At 42.8% G+C, this 21,509-nt stretch overlaps 1 protein-coding gene across 1 annotated transcript in view; it reads left to right on the top strand.

The window, feature by feature from the left end:
* The window catches only part of LOC126480997 (glutamate receptor 1-like), a 502,527-nt gene that overhangs the window by 278,468 nt on the left and 202,550 nt on the right, over window positions 1–21,509 (top strand). Inside the window, exon 4 of the mRNA XM_050104443.1 lies at window positions 10,295–10,424. Within this exon, the coding sequence (XP_049960400.1) occupies window positions 10,295–10,424 (130 nt within the window). The remainder of the gene's footprint in view (window positions 1–10,294; window positions 10,425–21,509) is intronic.

The raw sequence follows: 21,509 nt of genomic DNA on the forward strand, positions 1-21,509 counted from the left end.
GGTGACCCATCCAGTTGCAAGCGAATCCCGACAGCGCTTTATTTCGGTGATATCTGACGAGAACCAGTGTTACCATTGCGTCAAGGCCGTCGGCGGTTAGCTTTAATCGTCGTGAACAAAGTGATCTGCCCCAGATTGTTGGCCGCCTTTTTCTCAGGGACGTTGCACATCACGAGCTTAAATTCAGGGCTATAGAACGCGTCGTCCGCCGCAGCTTAGGTCATTGGTCACATAAAATCAGCTGTCGACTGAGCATCTCGCATTTCTGACTTACCTCGTGGCGGCTACATCCAACATTTATCATTTGTTAAGTGTTTGTGAGTCCCCTACAACCGAGCGAAAGTTGGCAGCTGATGTGCAACACTGTAGCGGCAGGAGACTGTCGTTAACTATGAAGAAATTTTAATCGGACTATAGTTTGTCATAATACTGAGAACGTGCCACGATACTGGAGAGAATCCACCTCTGATGTGTCATATATTCAAGAATGAAGGCTGATCCTCACAAAAAATCGTCACTGCACTTACAGGGCACCATCAGGATACGCCCAACACTGTCACGACTGAAGAGAGCCCTCAATTCTACAACTGATACCCGCAGGCGCCCCCTTTTCCTTCTTACAAACACACACTGCGTGCCGACCGTACCGGCGCCTGTGGCAAACTTTAGGTCTTAACAGCCGGAAACACGCCGTCCAGCCACTGGTCACCTGACTCTCTACACCCCGGCTAATTTCCGGCGACACTGAGCAAGCAACTAAATAACTTACGTCTCTGGCCTCGCTACACTCTGGAGGAAAAACTAACGCTTCAATCAGACCATGAGCATATCGAGGTGCGGCAAGATCGATAAGGACGACTGAAGGAGAATATTGCTGGTGCACAGCTCAGCACTAAATTATGGTCGCCAACTTCTAAAGATTCTTGGAGGGATGAGCAATCATGAGACAAAATTTTTTTTCGGTTATCTGCAGCAAACTGTGCTATTCAGTCGAATGCATTCCGTTTCTTGTAAGGGAATATAGATTCGAAAAGAAAGCTAACTATTTAAAAAAAAGTGCACCAGTTCAATAACACTTTGATGTTAGCTATTATTTCAGTCAGAAGATTTGTCGTAATTTTACAAGTCTGTGTTGATGCAATATCTACAGGAAAAAAATTATGCGCAGCCGTGCATTGCTTCTTGGCTATACTGCTTATTAAAATATACCCAACACCAGTTTTTTATTCAACACTGTTTAGATGTACTCGCAAAAAGTACCATAGCTATTCCTAAACTACACCGACCGTTAAGCATACAACAGGGGGGAACCAGTCAAAAACTGGAAACGTTACAGAACCGTCCGCATATACAAAGCTACTTTCCTTAGTCTACACTCAAAGCCACTACCTACACTACGACGATAAATGAATAAGACGATTTTTAATGTGTGATATGCAATATATGACAATAGAGTTCGCGAACAGCATTTAGACCATGAACTATTACTTGAATCAGTAAATTTTGGTACTATGAATATACAACGAGTTGGTAAAATGTACTGAAATACAGTGAGAAATGCATGCTTGAACACAAATGCAGATGCTAGCTAAGCCTGACGGTTGCTCTGTTGTGTTTGACCACGAACAGAACCTGTGCAATGCCTCAATATAACTGTCAGCTGTGATCAGAACAATGTTCTAAATAGATGTAAATGCATTACGTTAGAGCTAAATAACTTCGAACGTAAACAAGTGATTCGTGCTCTTATGATGTATGCTCCCGCAACCAAAGCAGCCTAAGTGTTTGGTGTTTCAAGTGGCAATTTGTCGAAGATTTATACTGCATGCCGGGAAAGCGGAAAAACGTCATCCACTAAGTCACAACGTGGACGAAAGTGTATATTGAGTGATAGTAACAGGTGGTGAATCCAAACGATTATGACGAGAAATAACAGAACAACAATTGCAAAAGTCACAGCAGAACTGAATGTCGGGAGGGCCAATCTTGTCAGCACCAAAACAACTAGAAGGGATATCCATCACCACGAAGTTACAGAACAGCTGCCACTCCCACTCGTCAGTAATACAAATTCTAGTGATGGGAAAACATGCTGCTGAACCCATACAACCTGGACTATGGAGCAATCGAAGAGGATCATTCGATCGGATGAGTCTTGTTTCACATGGTTTCCACATTCTGGCACAGCTAACGACCTAGTGTGAAACATGGCGCAAGTTAGGTTATAATTTGAGCAGCCATATTGCGGTGTTCCACGGGCACCATGGATACTCTACAACGTCGCATTGCTGCAAAGGATTATGTGCCTATTTTCCCTAATCGGTCCATCCCATGGTACAATGTTTAATCGCCAATGGTGATGCTTTGTTCGAAGACTACAGAGACCCTGTTCACACAGCTCTCATCGTACAGAACACGTTTCACGAGCTGAGAATGAATTGTGGCATCTCCGCTGTTCATTATCGTCACCACACCTCAGTCTTACTGAGCTTTTGTGGTCTACTTTGGAGATAAGGGAGCATTTAAAATCCACCTCCAACATCGTTACCTGAACTTGTCACTAATTTGCAGAGAGAATGGTGTAAAATTCCCTTGAAAACGAGAAAAAAACTGTATTTATCCATTCTGAAACTGCTGGAAGCTGTTTTTAACACCAACTGTTTTTCCGCAACGTATTAAGCGTGGAAATGTGTTGTGATTTGATTTTTCCATGTTTTTATACATCCCTGAACTCTGCTGGTTTCGCAGGACGGAGCGGATCAGGTTATAATTGTGGAAAGGGGCCAAAATCCGTTACTGTCAGTTGCATAAAACATAAAAACTTTATTTTCCTAAAACACATAATCACACGTGCCCTTAAAGCATTCAAAAACAATACGGCTGAAGGCCCGAACACAAGTTATTAAAATTTCCTTAAGGAATACACGGCTGAAGGCCTTAGCTACAAAAATTTACATAAAAACTCGGCTGAAGGCCACACGCTGCAATAGAAGAACTGAGGCTTAAGTTCTGGATAATAATAAGGATTTCCAAAGCGCAAAGCCTTTCCTTTAATTAATTTAAGGAAGAATCTTCAAAGATTTAATTTAAGACGACTGAAGGCCTTATTTTAAAATCAAAACAAATTAATAGGCGGCTGAAGGCCTCGTAGAGTACTTGAGACACAATCACCATTTAAAAAGAACAGAACAATGGTGCTTAGAAGTGTTCCAAGGGTCGGCCTGAAGAGGTAACTCTAACATAGGGTTAGGTGAGATAGGCAGCTAAGAAGTAAGTAATCAGATGGCAACCCACTCAGAGACGGCTGAAGGACCGACCAACAACCTAACCAATTTCCTTCCTCCGACTAACCGCACAACTGAAAATATCAGCCGAGGACGAAGATACCAGCAGCACTACGTCTTCAAATTTGGCGTTTAAATACAGCCAAGGCACAACAACCACTCAAAAATATAACTGTGGTGTGCGTACTGTAAGACCTTCGGTACACACACCACCAGATTATTTGACTTGTGGCTCTAACGAAGTAGGTGAATGTCAGCAATATGTCTCTTAGTCTTATCGTGGCGTGTTTATCTTCTGCCGTTAGGTCAGACGATAGAAATGCCACTTGCACGCTTAGAGTAGCAGATTGACGGTGACCAACTTTAAACAGAAGTTGATACCTCGAGCGTTTAGGTATCACTGCGCGAGTGTGATCCGCGAGGAGAAAAGGTTCTACGTTAGCAGCAATCTCATTGGCTGCGTTACATATTAATACGCGGATCGGCGGAAACAGAATTTGGTCCGTCTCTAAGACAGCGCCATCTCGTAGTGCGGAGACGGACGAGCGCTGCGCCTGCGCTGTTGTGCTTAGCGGTGCGCGCTCTAGTGGGAAAGTTGTGTACGCGCTGACTACGCAGAACTATGTACACAACAATAACTAAAACGAAGGCTGTCGAACTCCACGCCATGCCGGACAGCATCAATACGGCGAGGAAACACAAACTCGCTGCTCTGTCCCAACCGACCGACTGCCTACTCCACTACGCAGACAGCATTGATAACTGCTCTTTGCAAATCACAAAAGCTACACACAGTTCCACGTAAACACTTGCACCAAGAACTCCGACAATCCTAAAACCAATGACTGTGGAACAACAAGGAGAAATCATAAGTCGACACACACAGAGTTTCCATAAGCGGTCGGCGACCAAATACACGTCATCCGATGAGACGACCGACCTAACGACCAACCAAGGTCGTCCCTACTCAAGTTACGTGTGTCGGCAACGGTCGGGCCAGTCATGGCTGTTCGGAGCTCACTGCAGCTCCATCCCGACTCCTTGATGTCCGTTTGGAACTAGGAGACACTGCGACCCGGGCACACTGGCTCGGTCGCAACCATGGAGAGGGAACACTTGCCCGCTGGGCACCCGACATCTCTACACAAGGAAGGAACCAGCCCACGTCCGGCAGGATGACCAACTGACGAAGCCCAGAAACGGTCAAAAGGCCAAATACACGTCGCCCGATGAGACCACGGACCGAACGACCAACCAATGGTCGTTCCCGCTCCAGTCTCCTTCCGTCGGACAGTACATGTGTGTCGCCAGCGGTCGGCGAGTACTGGCCGTCCACACCTCACTGGCGCTCCGTCGAGACTGAACTCCCGACATACGACGAGCCGGAAATACTAGCAGTCGCTTCGAAGATAATACGACAGTGCTCTTATCGATACGCGCTGCTGCTGCCACTCATGGGCAGGCAAGCCAGTAAGTTTGTGACGCCAGTTGATCGAATAAGATACGAGGCTACAGTTCCTAAAGACAAGCTGTCAAACAAGAAACGGCGTGAACACGAGCCGCGCACGGTTCAATCTCCTGTATTTATTCAGCAACTCCAAGGCAGCAAATGCACGTGATAAACGTGATGAATCATTCTTCCTCTACATCTACGGCCGCACTAGTCTAAATACAGGTGTTGTCGAATATCTCTAGATGCTTCACTCAATTCTTCCTTGTAACTTTCTAAGCATACTATCGCGGTATATGATCTCTAAAGGTCTACCAGGTCAAATTTTCCAGATTCTACCGGGGGTTCACAAAACTGTGACCAATCGTGTTGCTCATCTTGGTTTGCCTACAGTATCATTTGTATGTCCGATCTGGTGCGGCTCGCACAACGTCAGCAGTATTCTGGGTGTGGTCGCAAGACTGCAGACTGGCTGCCTTTTCTCTAATATCCTATCAGTGAACCGAAATCAACAGCGGCTCTACCTACCACTACGCCTACATGATCGATCCATTTCGTATCCCTACAAATTTTTATACGCAATATACTAAGTCGTTTTCTCGTTTTGTGAAGGGAACAATTTTATATATTTAAACAATTAAGTTGGCATATTTTAACCCCGTCAATTTTTATCAATATCTGACTGAATAATTGTGCAGTTTATTTTACAAATTACTTCGTTACAGATAACTGCATCATGTGCGAAAACAGCGAGGGTACTATGAATATTGTCTGCTATCTAATTAATACACAGCATGGACATCAAGAATCGCTATACACTTCCCTGGAAAACTCACTTACCTACTTCAACGTCTGTTAATAACTCTCCATCCAACGCTTGATGCCGCGCCATTCCTACCAAGAAGTGGTCACTCCAGACACAAATTTCTCTTGAACCCCATGTGACAGTGCGAACGCTTAGCTTACGTCAGAATCGTTTCAACTTGAAGCAAGAACTTGTCTTCTGCCTACAGCTGGTCGGCACAGCTCTCTACAGTACAAGTGATCAGTCACATTGGCAAATCATGTACACCTGCAAGGTATATATACGGGCAACAGGTGATCGACTAGTCTGTCGCACGACTGTGGCACATACTTGGATCTAATAGATGCTATTCTGGTATGATGCACTTCTCAGGTGTTTTGTAGAAAACGAGATTTAAAGATTTACGGTCCACTTGAACACTTTACGAGAGCCGCATCCGTCGAGGAGTGGCATCGACGCGCACTAGAAATCTATACTTACTGCGTTCGACTCACGTCGGTTTTTTTCCAATCTTCCACCAAACGCATATATCGCTACAACGAATTATGTATGTTCTGAAGCGAGCAAATAACAGTAGTGATGATCAATTAGATTACGAATCCCAAATAAACTCATTGAAATGATTCAGTGGTGAATGAATCAAGGACAACAGCATGTACTGGAGGATCACACTGAAAACCCTTCCACATAAGATCTAGGTTAACACAGGGAATTGCACTTTCGTGTGTGGTGTTTAATCTGATCCTTGAAAAGTCTTGAGAGAGAGCGAAGTTGAAGAGTGTAATGGATTACGGCTAGAATGTGGCAGACGACATAGCATTAGTGAGCGACAGTGAGAAAGCCTTGGGAAGATTTACAAAGGTGTTGACATATTAGTAAATAAAGCTGGACTAGTCATCAATACAACAGAAAAAGCAACGTATGCAAGTAAGCAGAACTAAATATGCACAAGAGTTAACAAGTTCAAGCCTGTTGATCAGTGTAAGTACCTGAGAAGTTGATATAATTGTTTCAGCCAGATACCCACTGATATAAACGAAAGAGACTCTGCTGGAACCATACGCCTATATACTTTGAGACATACTTCCCAATTTAAAGCCTTATCACATTGTGAAACAATGAAAATTTACACTGCCGTTATACGTCCCAGGTTGACGGACTTCGTGAAAGTTGAGCCACTTATGATTGGTACACTGAGAAACAAAGCTAGTTTGCTTTAGTTTGCCACTTCATGCAACAATCACTCCTCGGTGATTCAAAATTAGGTCACCGACTTGCACAGTGTTAGCACAAGTAATGAATGGAGCGTCCTGCTGTTTCCCCTTCCATCACGCTTGTTTGATCGATTTATAATTGTTCAATCCACTGGCAGTAAATGAATATGCTTTATGAATTTTAAGTCCTGGTGCACCTACAGAGCGCAAAAATTGAATGAGACAACGCAGTGCTTCAGTGGTACAGATGGTGAGCGCCACAGCTATGTTTATTTCACGTGATGTGACAAAGCTGAAAGCGGCAACAGGAGAAGAGAAAATGCAATATAAGAGCTGTCGAGCACACTAAACTATACGTCCTAAACACGATTAGAACAAAAGTACTCATACCTATTGACACACCCTATTTATTTAAGCTTCAATCTTTCAATTAAATAGGAACCGTATGTTTTTGGCTGTTTTGTATGATGGTAAGAAATGTTGCGTCAGGCTGTCGTTGCTGCCTGTTTCTCACTACCTTCTTTAAATTCCCTTTGATATCAACCAATGCACGTTGTGAAAGCACCTACAGCTTGTGGTGATCGGAACTGGTATTCTTAAGTTTCTCGCCAATAACGATCGACACTCGGGAGAGCCCTTCAACAAAACTGTTGCCAGCCAACGTGTTGCCTTCAAAGAGCCAAACAAATTATATTCTATGTGAAATTTCACTTTCTGAAAGTATTTCTTCTTTCTCCGAAAATATTGTTAGATGCTGATCATTCATTTGTCGGATTTCCAAATTAGAGAAACATCTGCTGATAAAATTTACTGCTGGCCGAACAGTCCACGGGTTTACTGCAGATTCATGTTATCCTTTGGGAACAATATCTGGGCGGTCAGACATGTCACCATCGTCAAGTGGGCTGACGAACTGATCTACTGAACATTCCATCGTAGAATAATCGTTGAGTTTCTGCAACCCTGGTTTTCTGGAGTTTGCAGCCCATAGGACTTTGACTCCGGAAAGGCTTGTTGAAACTTGTTGTGCAAGGCTTCTGGTTGGCGGCGGGTTTGCTGTCCTTTCCGACTAGGACATCATTGATAAGATGCAGAGCACGCTGTATGACGACTCCTACACAAATTTCAACGCTGACCCCACAAAGAAAGTGGAGACAAGACTATGACTCTTCTCAAGAAACTGATTTACCAGACGGTGTGGCCAAAAAAATGTTACTTCGAGGATATGTACCGGTAAGACTTCATAGACACCCAGCACTGCACAAAGAGGGGATGCCGTTCCATCCCACTGTTAGCAACATTAGGGTACCTACATATTTGCTGGCAAAATACCTGTCGGAAATACTTAGCCCTTATGAGGGTAAATGCCTTCATCAAATGAGCAATTATGCGGATTATGTAAGAGGCCTCGACAACATCGTTGTTAAAGACAGAGATATTGAAATGAGTTTTGAAGCCCTTTCATTATTCAGCAGGGTGCCCCTAAGAATGTCACTAGAGCTTAGTTGTGAGAATGACGAGAATATCACCAACCTTTCCTGGCGTCTTGACCTCCAAGTATTTTTTGTTTAATGGAGAATACCATGCTCAAGCGGAAGGAGTCACAATGGGCAGCCCACTCTTGCCTGTGGTCGTGAATTTGTATATGGAGTACTTCGAGGATGAAGTCCTGGCGTCATCCAAACCAAAACCCTCTTTTTTTCCTTTTATGTACGTGACACGCTCGTCATCTGGTCCCATGGAAGAGAGAAACTCCTTGACTTCCTTACGCATTTGAACTCCGTAAATTCCAACATGAAATTCATTATTGAGACCGAAGCAGCAGGAAGATTACCATTCCTCGACGTGATCTTCAAAAGAGGAGCTGATGGTACATTGAGCCGCGGTGTGTATCGGAAGAAAACTCTCACTGGCCTGTATTTTCATGCAGACAGCTGTCACGAAGCTACGCAGAGAAATGGGGTACTAAAAAACTAGTATGTAGGGGACGCAATGTTTCACATTCCGAAAGTCTGCCCCCCGGAGCCGGAACACTTCAGAACCGTCTTCCAAAAAAGTGGGTACGCAGAATGGCAGATTAGGCGCGCTCTCCGCCCCACCACAACAGAACAGCCTGTGGAGACAGAAGTCACGGAGGTAAAGGCACACTACCTTTATACCGTACAGTAGGGCACTGTCGAGAAAAATCGGACACATACTGAAGAAGCACCGAGTGCCCATCCAGTAAAACACGAGCATTACTCTGAATTGTCAAAGATGATCTCGGTTTGCGAAATGCCGGTGTACGTTAGATTCTGTACCAATGTGGAAAGATAAATATTAGACAGACAGTGAGCACCGTCGAAGATCGTTGCCGAGAACATCAGAGGCACATCCAATGTGTCCCAACATGTCAGCATTTCGAGAATGACGCGATGGGATACGAAGCCACCATGATCCTGGCACAGACTTCCAAATGCTAGGACAGTGTCGTTAGGGAGGTCGTAGAAATTCGCACAAAGGATAATCTTATCAACCGAGAATGTGGCTATAATCTCAGCAGCATCAGCCGGCCGAAGTGGCCGCGCGGTTCTAGGCGCTACAGTCTGAAACCGCGCGACTGCCACGGTCGCAGGTTCGAATCCTGCCTCGGGCATGGATGTGTGTGATGTCCTTAGGTTAGTTAGGTTTAAGTTGTTCTAAGTTCTAGGGGACTGATGACCTCAGAAGTTAAGTCCCATAGTGCTCAGAGCCATTTTTATAATCTCAGCAAGATTTGGGAACCAATACTGAGTTTAGTTAAGAAAGCTATCAGCAAACAAAAGTATCTGAAGACCAGGGCGGACAGAGAACTTAAACCTGTGCTGCCACAGATGCCGACGCTAGCGTCTCCGCGGCCGCGGGTGCGGGTGCGGACCGCAGAGGGAGCTGCTCGCAGGGCAAGTCGGTCCCACGTTCTCAAGAGCTAGCACGCCTGACGTTGGTGACATGTCAGATCGCGAATTATTGTGCCCGTTGGACACCACGAACCGGCAGTACCCGTGGACTGTTCGATAAACAAATACACCCGGAGAAACTGAGTATCACAACTTTACTGCAGATTGGAAGTGCTGACTGCAAACACTGGATTGGCAGAAAAAGAATTAAATAGAAAAGTAAAAATTGACTCTAGTGAATTTGGTGAACTACACACGGTTTTCAAACCAAAACTAAGTATCTGCCTTCTGAGATTGTGTTCACACGCAGAAGACTGGAGTGGATGTATGACATGTGAAGCTGCTACAGTATTTTTCCACTGTGAAGAAGAATAATGATCGAAAAGTGGTAGTAAATAAATGTAAGGCAGCATAGCGTTTACCATGCATTTCTCCAATGACTGTACGGTTATTATGTTGGTGAAGGTGACGTTGATCTAATAATCATTAAAATGTGGTCATATACTGATAAAGATTATTTCCCTGAAATCGTTTAGAGCCATGACTCTACCACAGTCGAATACTTTTCGGTTTTTGTCCCTGGGGACCACTGCCAGCTACAACGTACTGCTCGTTTTCTGTTCCAGGCGTTGGCCCCAACGTCCGGCCTGCTGGACTACGCGCTCAGCATGCGGCCCGACTACCACCAGGCCATCATCGACGTGGTGAGGTACTACGGCTGGACTAGCGTCGTCTACCTGTACGACTCCAACGACGGTGAGCTGCATCCCACTTTAACACATTAGTTCAAATCACATAGATTATGATTTAAGGGAGAATCTGTGGGTTTTCTAAGAAATTCGAGCAGGGAGGGAGGCGGGTGGAGGGGGGTAGGAAGATATCATTTTCCATTTAAAGCTTGTTGTTGCCGTTGTTGTTGTTGACTCCAATCCAAAGCGCAGTGTGGTGGAGCTCTCCATGCTACTCTGTCCTGTGCAAGCTTCTCCATCTCCCAATAACTACTGCAGCTTAAATCATTCTGAATCTGCTTACTGTATTCATCTCTTGGTCTTCCCCCTGTGCAATCTTCTCCATCTCCAAATAACTGCTGCAGCATAAATCATTCTGAATCTGCTAACTGTATTCATCTTTTGCTCTCTCGCTGCGAACTTTACCTCCCACACATTCCTCCAGCGTTAAAATTGTGATCGCTTGATGTGTCAGGATGTTTTCTATCAACGAATCCCTTCTTCTAGTTATGTTGTGTCATTTACGTCTTTCCTTTCTTTCCTGTCGAATCCTTTTCAGTACCTACTCTTTAGTTACGTGATCTACCCATCTAATCTTCAGCCTCCTTCTGTAGCATCACATTTCTTTCTTCTTCTGTAAACTGTTTATCGTCCACGTTGCGCTTCCATACATGGCTACACTCCCTACAAACACTTTCAGAAAAGACTTCCTAACACTTAGATCTATATTCGATGCTAAAAGATTTCTCTCCTATAGAAACGCTTTTCTTGTCGTTGCCAGTCTGCATTTTATATCCTCCCTACTTCGGCCATCACCAGTTACTTTGCTGTCCGAATAGCAAAACCTGTCTACTAGTTAAAGCGTCTCGTTCCGTAATCTAATTCCGTCAGCATCACCATATTTGATTCGACTACATTCGATTATCTTTGTTTTTCCTTTCCTTGATGTTCATCGTATATTCTCCTTTCAAGTGACTGTTCATTCCGTTCAGTTGCTCTTCCAAGTCCTATGATGTCTCTGACAGAATTACATTTAAAGTTTACAATAGCTTACATATGTAATTTATTGACTAAAAGCCTTAGTGACACCACTGAGGCTGTGTTATTTGCATTAATGTTTTATTCTTCGGTACTTGTCGGATTCTTCCACACAGACGTTACCAACAGTCATGTAGGATAAAGTCTCAAATTGTACCACTTTCAGCATTATTATGATTTTAATGAAGTCTAATATACGAGAGCGTGCTGAAAAATATTTCCTCTGAATTTTTTTGTGAAGAGACTTAAGACTTTTAAATAAAACCAATGTTGCTGACATTCTGCACCTTTAATCTTAATGTCTACGTACCTACAGCCCTCTGCCACCACACGCCTCCGAATTGTAGCGTGGAAAATGATCGTGTGTGACGTAACTGCGGCAGAACGTGAGGGACATCATGCTGTGATAGATTTCGTCCTCACACGTGGCACCCTCTCCTTCAGCATGACAATACTAGATAGCACACGAGCACTGTAACATATGCAACAATCCTACACCTTGCGTTCGCTCTATCCAGGCATGGGCAATCTTTGGTGACACCTGAGGTGAGTCACATACTAATATAAGCTAATGAGCCGAATCCTCACGTGACGCAACGATTAAGTCAATACTATAGGGTCCTTGACGTTTAACGTTTATGGGGAAACACAGCGATACGTATTAACCCAATTCCCGATACGCCACGACAACTGACAGAGCCTCAAATCATTCGTTTTTGAGGGTAAATTCATTTATATTGAGCCGTTCTTCACATATTAACTTTTATTTATGCACCATGAATGTTTTGTATTCACTTATAATGTTTTTACGATAGCAAGCTTAAAACCATCCGTTGCAAAATACTGCAGTGCCTTGCTCCCCCTCCCGCAAATTACTTCCGCTGGCAGCGTTGCAACCAATCGCGAGCAGTCCCCGGCCCGTGAGTCGCCGATTTCCCACCAACAGTCCCGACTTGGCCCATCGAATTTTCATCTGTTTCCAAAACTTAAAGAATACCTCCAAGCACCTCACTTCGATTGTTATGAAGCTCCGAAGGCAGAAGTGAGGAAAACTAGGAGAAATATATCCGATGCCGGAGTGGCTGTGTTGAGCAAACACTATATAGACATGAAAAACAAAGATGTAGAATGTTAATAACGTTTGTTTTGTTTTAATAGCTTTCGGAGTTTCTACAGAAAAATTCGGAGATATTACTTCTCAGCATGCCATCGTACATTATTAAAATGTAATACTAATAATGTGTAGACCAGTCTCTCAGACACATACGTCGAAAATATCGAAAATAAACGTTCTTCAATTTAAAGCGTATAACACAATAGATAGAGGTGCAAAGTAGTAAAAGTCATGAGCAGGACTTCTTAATTGTGCCACTGTTATAATTCGTACTGCTAAAATACGCCTCCATTATGTAAAACATTAAGCTACTTTTGCAATTACACTGAACACCCAATATCAGCTACTAATTCAGGTTTGCAGCTGTCACTTACTTTCGCACATCGGGTATGGAATCGTACACAACATTTGACGAACTTAATTTATTCGTCTTGGTAAATTTCGAAGATCTTGTAGAACCAACTCGAAGACCTGTGACCAGTTTTCATTTTACCGGTTTTAGTTTTCTTAGTCTCTCTTTGTCTTTCTCAGATTCTTTGTCAATGAGGAGCCTCTCCTAAGGACTACGAATGATCTCACAGCAGACGCTGCTGCTCTGTTTCTTATTCTTTTTTGTAGACTAGAGATAGGAGAGATGTCTTGTGGGCTTACTAACATTCTCCTACTACAGGTTCGTTTTGTGGGAGCTGAGGAATTCAGGAGTGTAAAATTTCGATTAGTCTGATTTTCGTGGAAGTTCTTGACTTGTCTATTCACTCATTTCATCCAACTCATTTCTGCCACATGATCAAGTATTGAATTTAATTAGCATGATATCCGAAAACCAACAAACGTGTGGATCGAAAGGTCAGATTCCAGTTTTGGAGAAGTCACTGACAGCATTTTGTACGAAGTCAGCCCTACCACATGGATCTTCTAACAGCTCAGAAATACTTGCTGTCAGGATCTTGTGAAGCTACTTGTCAGCTGCTTTGTTGTAATGAGGTGCAAAAGGCTTAAAATATGCAACGACTGTTGGTGTGTGTAAACAGGCAAAGCATGATTACTCTGATACTACTAGCTAAAGTTCTAACAAGCAACACATACAGCATTACAATACGTTGGTAGATTAGTTGCTGTATAGAATAGGTGGATAAAATATATATAGCAAAAATGATTTTAAAATGCACAGGCGCAGTGTGTAAGAAACGTGGTGGTACAATTTTAAGACGATGCCATGCTTTTTAAAGTTAATTTTTTCTGCACAGACACTATAGTGGTTTCAAATGCTTATGTTCAATATTACTACTGAACAGGTACGATTATATTCTTACAAATTACAGACAGACTTTACATGTCCAGAAATGTACGTATGCTTAGCTTCGCAAAAAATATTTACTTTCTCAGAGCACAAGATAAACTTTAACCGTTCTATGGCAAAGTTGTCACTGGTTTGTCGAGCTGTTAATGAAGAACAACTTGATACAGCCTAATATACGGTCTGTCTAATATACGGCATTACCATGCAGAATAGTTTGCTGTATATGTAAGTGGCACCATATATAATATGGTGCGGTTTATAAGACTTTACCCTACAAATGAGCCCCTGTAGCCAATACCAGATTAAACCTGAAACCTATTGTTAAAAAGTAAAATATAGAAACCTGTTCCACTGGAACATAGCCATATATGGCTGTCAATCAAATTGCGTCAAATAATAATAGCTCGCTCAGCTCACGTTTATCCTCAAAGGGGAATACACAATAAAAATTCCATTTTCTGAACCCGTATATGCCTAAACGATGAGTCGTTAGGCTACCTCTCTTGCGGGCTAAATCAAAAAAATTCCTGTGTGGGAGAGGAACATCAAAGATATCATATATCAGTACAGGAAAGTACATTTAAGAACTATATTCCGTTTGCTAATAGGTGCGATCACAATAACCTGTTACTGTTTGTTGCTTTGCAGCCTTTAGTCAACTGGTAACATCCGTGAACAACTTCACCTTTATTTACGACTGTGTGTATCCTCTGATGTTAGTAAGTAGATGGTGATATGTAAGCGACACTTTGTAGTAACCACGTGGTTTAAACTGACCAGTGGTGACGAATCACATACTTTATTCAAATGCATCAACAGCGGCGTTTCATGACTTTGAACACAAGTGCAAAGAAAACAACGTAATTTATTAAAAGAGAAAAATTCAAAAAGTCATTAAATTATATTTTGAACAGTGATGAAATAGTGGATATGGCTAGATTGAATTTTCTTGTAGTAGAACGAAAACTCATTCACAGGTGTCAAGCGTGGTACAAGGGAGGATACGTTAAAACTGTCGGTATTAAAATGGTCAAAATATGTAAACCATTTCCGTATAAACCACTTAAAGCACTTAATTCCACATCGATAAATTAACGAATATTTATGCCTATCTTCATTACCGTCACTAGACATTTAACAACTCGTGTAGGAAAAAGGAGTGCTTTAAGCTTTACCATGACATTCTGCAGTTAGCCTTAGGCACACATGTTACCCCTGCCAGCTGCTGCAGTTGGTCGTCGTCCCTTGCTTCTCCAGTCTCACTGAATTGAGAAAAGAACTTTCGTTCCTAAATCATATATTTCCCTGGCTACATATCTCATCCACCCCTCTTTAATATTCATTGCGGTTATCAGTGCTCCTTTCAGGTTACTTTATTGCCAGATCAATCTGTTTTAAACAACCTAGCAATTCCCAAGATGCACGTCTTCATTTCTCGTTTAACAACAGTAATTTTGTACATGGTTTCATATTTAAACATCCACGTCCCACTACTGTAAGTCAAATCTATTAAATCATTTATAGTAAACTTTTTGTTTCAGATGTGTAAGACACTTACTTTGAAAACTGTTTAATCCGCCAAAAACGCTAGAGAATAGTTTTTACACTTTTGTCTAGTTATTTTGAATGTTACTGATTTAGTTATTCATTCATTCAGTGTGTAGCGGAGCTGGCAGCAGGACTGGAGCCTGGGAGCGATTAATTGAGAGTTGGGTTTATTTTTTTTTACAACAAGTTTGAAAATGCAAGAACAGATTATAAATGCCTGTCATTATCAACTGGAGGGCGATCATGAATTCAAAGTAAAGAGAGCTTCAGACAAGAAGTTTTCACTGCCGGCAGTCAACTCAGACACCTGCGGCACTTCTTGATGGTGCCCACCTTTATGACTCTTTGCTGCCATGAGGACACAATTATATTTTGTAATGGTTTACTCTCTTTTCATCATGAGTCCGTTACGATGATACAAAAACAAACGTGCGATTTATTGCACAGCATGATTTTATTACGTGTAAATTGAGGATCCGAAGATGGTAGCTTAGCCCTGCCGAAACCAGCAATCCAGTGTATCTACTTGCGATCAAGGCAATAAAAATTCAATATCTGGAGCTTTCGTTACACAACAGATGACCACAAAACGGTTATCAGTCACAAAATTCACTTGATATCAAACAATTGAGAAGTTACACACGATACTACACAAAAATCTCATAAACAAACGAATTGTGAATTTGTTCAGTTCAGAACACCGCCCCTCCTGGCAAACTCCTGAACTGTTACATATTTAATAATATTCCTTCTATGCATTACTAGCAACACATGACATGTGTCCTCCATACATATTATAAAAATGAATGTATGTACGTATGCGTGCATCATTGGTGTCAACCAAATTTGGTAAACATATCCCTTACTGTCAGGCAACAATCGCTGTCGGGGTAAGAACCACGTACCTGCTATAGTTCAGGAGATACGACGTCCCAAGCAGTGAGATGCGTGAGAAACTGTCTCATCATGCATGACGTTAATGTGGTGTCACCGCCAGACACCACACTTGCTAGGTGGTAGCCTTAAAATCGGTCGCGGTCCGGTAGTATACGTCGGACCCGCGTGTCGCCACTATCAGTGATTGCAGACCGAGCGCCGCCACACGGCAGGTCTAGAGAGACGTCCTAGCACTCGCCCCAGTTGTACAGCCGACTTTGCTAGCGATGGTTCACTGACAGATTACGCTCTCATTTGCCGAGACGATAGTTAGCATAGCCTTCAGCTACGTCATTTGCTACGACCTAGCAAGGCGCCATTATCATTTGCTATTTATCTTGTGATGCATGTACCGTCAGACCGATGTTTACCAATTATAGATTAAAGTTAAGTATTCCAGAAGTTACGTACCATTTTTGCTAGTCTCTATTCCTTTAACTGTTCCAGACCTCACGCCAGCCTGCGTGAGCTTTAACGCGTGCCTTTCGGCTACCTCACAGTGGCTTGGCTGTCTTGCCAAGTCACAACAGTTTCAATTTATTACTTCTATGGTACTATCTCTATTCGCAATACACGCATGCTGCTGAATGCACATACAAAATTGTATCAAGGTACCAACAACTCGGACAGCCTAATTAAATAAAAGAAATCCATGAAATCTGGCAGTACTTTTGACAGCTTTCAGCTGCGAAGCATAAACGGTTGCAGGCGAAAGCAGTAGCCATCTACAGAGAGACGAAGAGGCGTTGTTATAGACAGCAACTGGGCCCAATGTACAAAAACGGTCCGGGATCATGTTTCTTAATATGGATGTTGTACTTATACCTCTGTACACTTTGAAAGTTTCGTAGTACGGCTGTTTCACAATTTCAGTGGTGTTTTCACAAATATATGGAAATGAAATATTTTTCGATGCTTCACTATAAACCCAGTTATTTTATTTTTATTTTCGTCTCTAACAGAAAATTGGCAAAATGAATACCCGGTCAACCTCTACTTTGTCAGATAGTATTAATAATAAACTGAGACATCTTGCCTGCTGCTGAAGTTTTACGGCATGGGCAGAGAAAGTATGGTAAGAGATAAACTTATATTTTGTGAGCGATGTTAGCGAGAAAAAAATTTGAAGAGATTTGAAATTATCTGTAGAGTTTTCGGCAAGTCGCTCTCATCCCAAAATACTGGATGAATATAGTGAGTCAGCTGTGTCAAGACATAAGCACAGTTTCTGTAAATAGTAGTTTAATTACTTTCTTAAAATTTTAACTTAATATTTCACCTCTTAATGATTCGATTGTAACAGCATTTGAAGTTTTTAAATTCGGTTGATAGTTATGATGGCCTCTTGAAGCTCTTCGATATAGGTCCTGGAACTTGCACTTTGTGATCGGTTTAGATGTTTTTCAGTCTTTGTTGCACATTATTATTTCTTACTCTGATTACGTGTTTCGGCTAACTGCCATCATCGGATCGAATACTTTAAAATATCAGTACAAAGTAAGCACCTATACACTATACGAGTATGTACTATTTGACGAAGTTCTCTGTACCGATGTTTTAAAGCATTCGATTCGACGATGGCATTTAGCCTAAACACGTAATCAGAGTCAGAAGTAATAAAGTGCGACCAAGACTGAAAATTTTTGTGGTTTTGCGTAATATTGATCCGTTAAGACAAGTTAGTCTCAAATTCCTGGTGTCGAATGTGTTGGACCTATAACTGCAGGGCACCTTTGATGTTGACAACGTGCATAAACGACTTGTCATATAGGATCAGCTGCAGTATCCGATTGTTCACTGGCTGTTCTACAGCAAAAAAGACAATGTAGCAGTAACTAACTGCAGACAAAAAATTTCTCAGTCAATCCAACATTTCTTAAAAGTTTAAATAGTTGAATTATAAAGAGTGATACACCATGTAATCAAAAGTATCCGGACACCCTCAAAACATACGTTTTTCATATCAGGTGCACTGTGCTGCCACATACTGCCAGGTACTCCATGTCAGCGGCCTCAACAGTCATTAGACATCGCGAGAGAGCAGAATGGGGCGCTATGGGAACTCACGAACTTCGAACGTGGTCAGGCGATTGGATGTCACTTGTGTCACACGTCTGTACGCGAGATTTCCACACTTCTAAACATCCCTAGGTCCACTGTTTCCGATGTGATAGTGAAGTGGAAATGTGAAGGTGCACATACAGCACAAAAGCATACACGCCGACCTCGTCAGTCTGACAGAGACCGCCGACAGCTGAAGGGGACGTAATGTGTAATAGGCAGACATCTATCCAGACCATCACACAGGAGTTCCAAACTGCATCAGGATCAACTACAAGCACTATGACAGTTAGGCAGAAGGTGGGAAAACTTGGATTTCATGGTCGAATAGCTGCTCATAAGCTACACATCATGTCCGTAAACGGCAAACGGCGTCTCACTTGGATTGACGAGCGTAAACATTGGACGATTGAACAGTAGAAAAACGCTGCGTGGAGTGACGAATCACGGCACACAATGTGGCGATCCGATGGCACGGTGTGGCTATGGCGAATGCCTGGTGAACGTTATGTCCCAGCGTGTGTAATGCCAACAGTAAAATTCGGAGGCAGTGGTGTTATTCATGGAGGGGCCTTGCACCCCTTGTTGTTTCGCGTGTCCCTGTCATAGCACAGGCCTACATTGATTTTTTAAGCACCTCCTTGCTTCCCACTGTTGAAGAGCAGTTCGGGACTGACGATTGGATCTTTCAACACGATTGAGCACCTGTTCACAACGCACGGCTTGTGGCGCAGTGGTTATACGACAGTAACATCCCTGTGATGGACTGGCCTGCACAGAGTCCTGACCTGAGTCCTGTAGAACACCTTTGGGATGTTTTGAAACACCGGCTTCGTGCCAGGCCTCACCGACCGACGTCGATACCTCTCCTCAGTGCAGCACTCCGAGAAGAATGCGCTGCCATTCCCCAATAAACCTTCCAGCACCTGATTGAACGTATGCCTGCACGAATGAAATCTGTCATCAGAGCCTATGGTTGACAACACCCTACTGAATTCCAGCATTACCGATGGAGAGCGCCACGAACGTTTAAGTCATTTTCAGCCAGGTTTCCGGATACTTTTCACCACATAGTGTAGCTAATCACTGAAATAGTGGCGTTGGAGCATTTATGATACACACATCTGATGAAAAGTACGCTTACACTCCTGTTCACTGAGAGATTAAAAATGGCTCTGACCAGTATGGGACTTAATATCTGAGGTCATCAGTCCCTTAGACTTAGAAATACTTAAACCTAACTAAGCTAGGGCCATCAAACACATCCATGCCCGAGGCAGGATTCGAACCTGCGACCGTAGCAGCAGCGCGGTTCCGGACTGAAGCGCCTGGAACCGCTCGTCCACAGGGGCCGGGTGTTATTCACAATGAAGTGCCTGGCAGAGGGTTTAATGAACCACCTTCAGGCTGTGTCTCTGCCGTTCCACTCTCGAACGGCGCGCGGGAAAAACGTGCCCTTAAGAAAAATCAGGGCTCGCACAGAAAAACTTATTTTATCGTGATAATCATTTGTCCCTATGTAAGTGGGTGCCAACAGAATGTTTTCGCAATCAGAGGAGAAAAGTGGTGATTGAAATTCTAAGAGAAGATTCCGTCGCAAACGAAAAATTCTTTGTTTTAATGATTGCCACTCAATTCACGTATCATGTTTGTGGCACTATCTCCCCTATTTCGTGATAATAAAAAACGAGCTGCCCGTCAGTCCCACGAGATGTGGATGCCACACCACACAACAATACTCCGAAAAATGGTTCAAATGGCTCTGAGCACTATGGGATTTAACATCTATGGTAATCAGTCCCCTAGAACTTAGAGCTACTTAAACCTAACTAACCTAAGGACAGCACACAACACCCAGTCATCACGAGGCAGAGAAAATCCCTGACCCCGCCGGGAATCGAACCCGGGAACCCGAACAATACTCCAGAATAGGGCGGACAAACGGGGTGTAAGCACTCTTTAGTAGACTTGTTGCACCTTCTAAGTGTTCTGCCAATTCTATTTTTCTACAAATAACATACGAAATTCACTACAACTTTATGAAACCGCACTTGGTTTTCTTTTATTATATTACCTTTTAAATGTCATATCAATTAAATAACGTGACCAGTGACGAAAAAAGTAAGTGTCGGCAGGATTCGTACTGTCGCTTCATCTACGACCCTTTTGCTGTGCGCAATTGCTAACCACATTTTTTCAGATAACGTGATATTCACTAAGACTTCATGGAAACATACGTGATGTTTTATATCATATTACCTCTAAAACGTCCTAAATTAAATATGACCAGTGACGAAAAGAATGTAAATTAAAAAGTAAGAGCGAGCGGGAGTCGAACCATCGCTTCACACAAGCTTTTCATACGAGGCTCGAACGCTAATTGCTTTTTTTCCTCCCTCCAAAGCACTTATTTAAGGCAGTCAATTAGATATAGAACAAAAATCATTTCGACATAAAAGGGTTAAATAAAAAAAGTAAGTTAAGGAATAGGGAGTTAATTTTAACGTGCCCTCATCTTTTCTCCTCCGTCACTTCTAAATCGTGTAACATTTAAATCCATACAACAGTGTCCACAAAAAAAGGGGGGAGGGAGGGATTTCAGCTCATCCTACTCCTTGTCGATGAAAAGTAAGATACAGCATATTAGAAAAAGCTCTCTATAACGTGGCATCCTGAGCCACGTCCAATGTGCAGTGGCCATATATTGGGAAAAGACACTCGGATCTGCGTCGTATCCACTCACCATCACGTAGTGGACATAATGTCCAACAATCCACATGATGGCATTGTTCTTCGATCGGGGAAAGAAAGTTGCATCGGGACGCACGAGAATCTCCCCCGAGATAGTCGCCTCCGGCGTCCTGAGAAGAAAAGCCAGTTGTCGGTGAAGCCATCGCCAATGGCCATGACTGCAGGAGATCAATCGATGATATAATGTATTAGTTTCATGGCAACGATTGCAGGTATCCGGCACACTGAGGCCAATACGAAAAAAATCACACGTTGGTACGTACAATATCATGAACAACTTGGTACCACGAGGACGTCAACTCCATCGTGAAAATCGGGAGGCTAACGTTAGACGAAACAATCTTCCAGTTCGTTTCTGGCGACAG

Source organism: Schistocerca serialis, chromosome 5 (genome assembly GCF_023864345.2).
Source record: "Schistocerca serialis cubense isolate TAMUIC-IGC-003099 chromosome 5, iqSchSeri2.2, whole genome shotgun sequence".
Lineage (NCBI taxonomy): Eukaryota > Metazoa > Arthropoda > Insecta > Orthoptera > Acrididae > Schistocerca > Schistocerca serialis.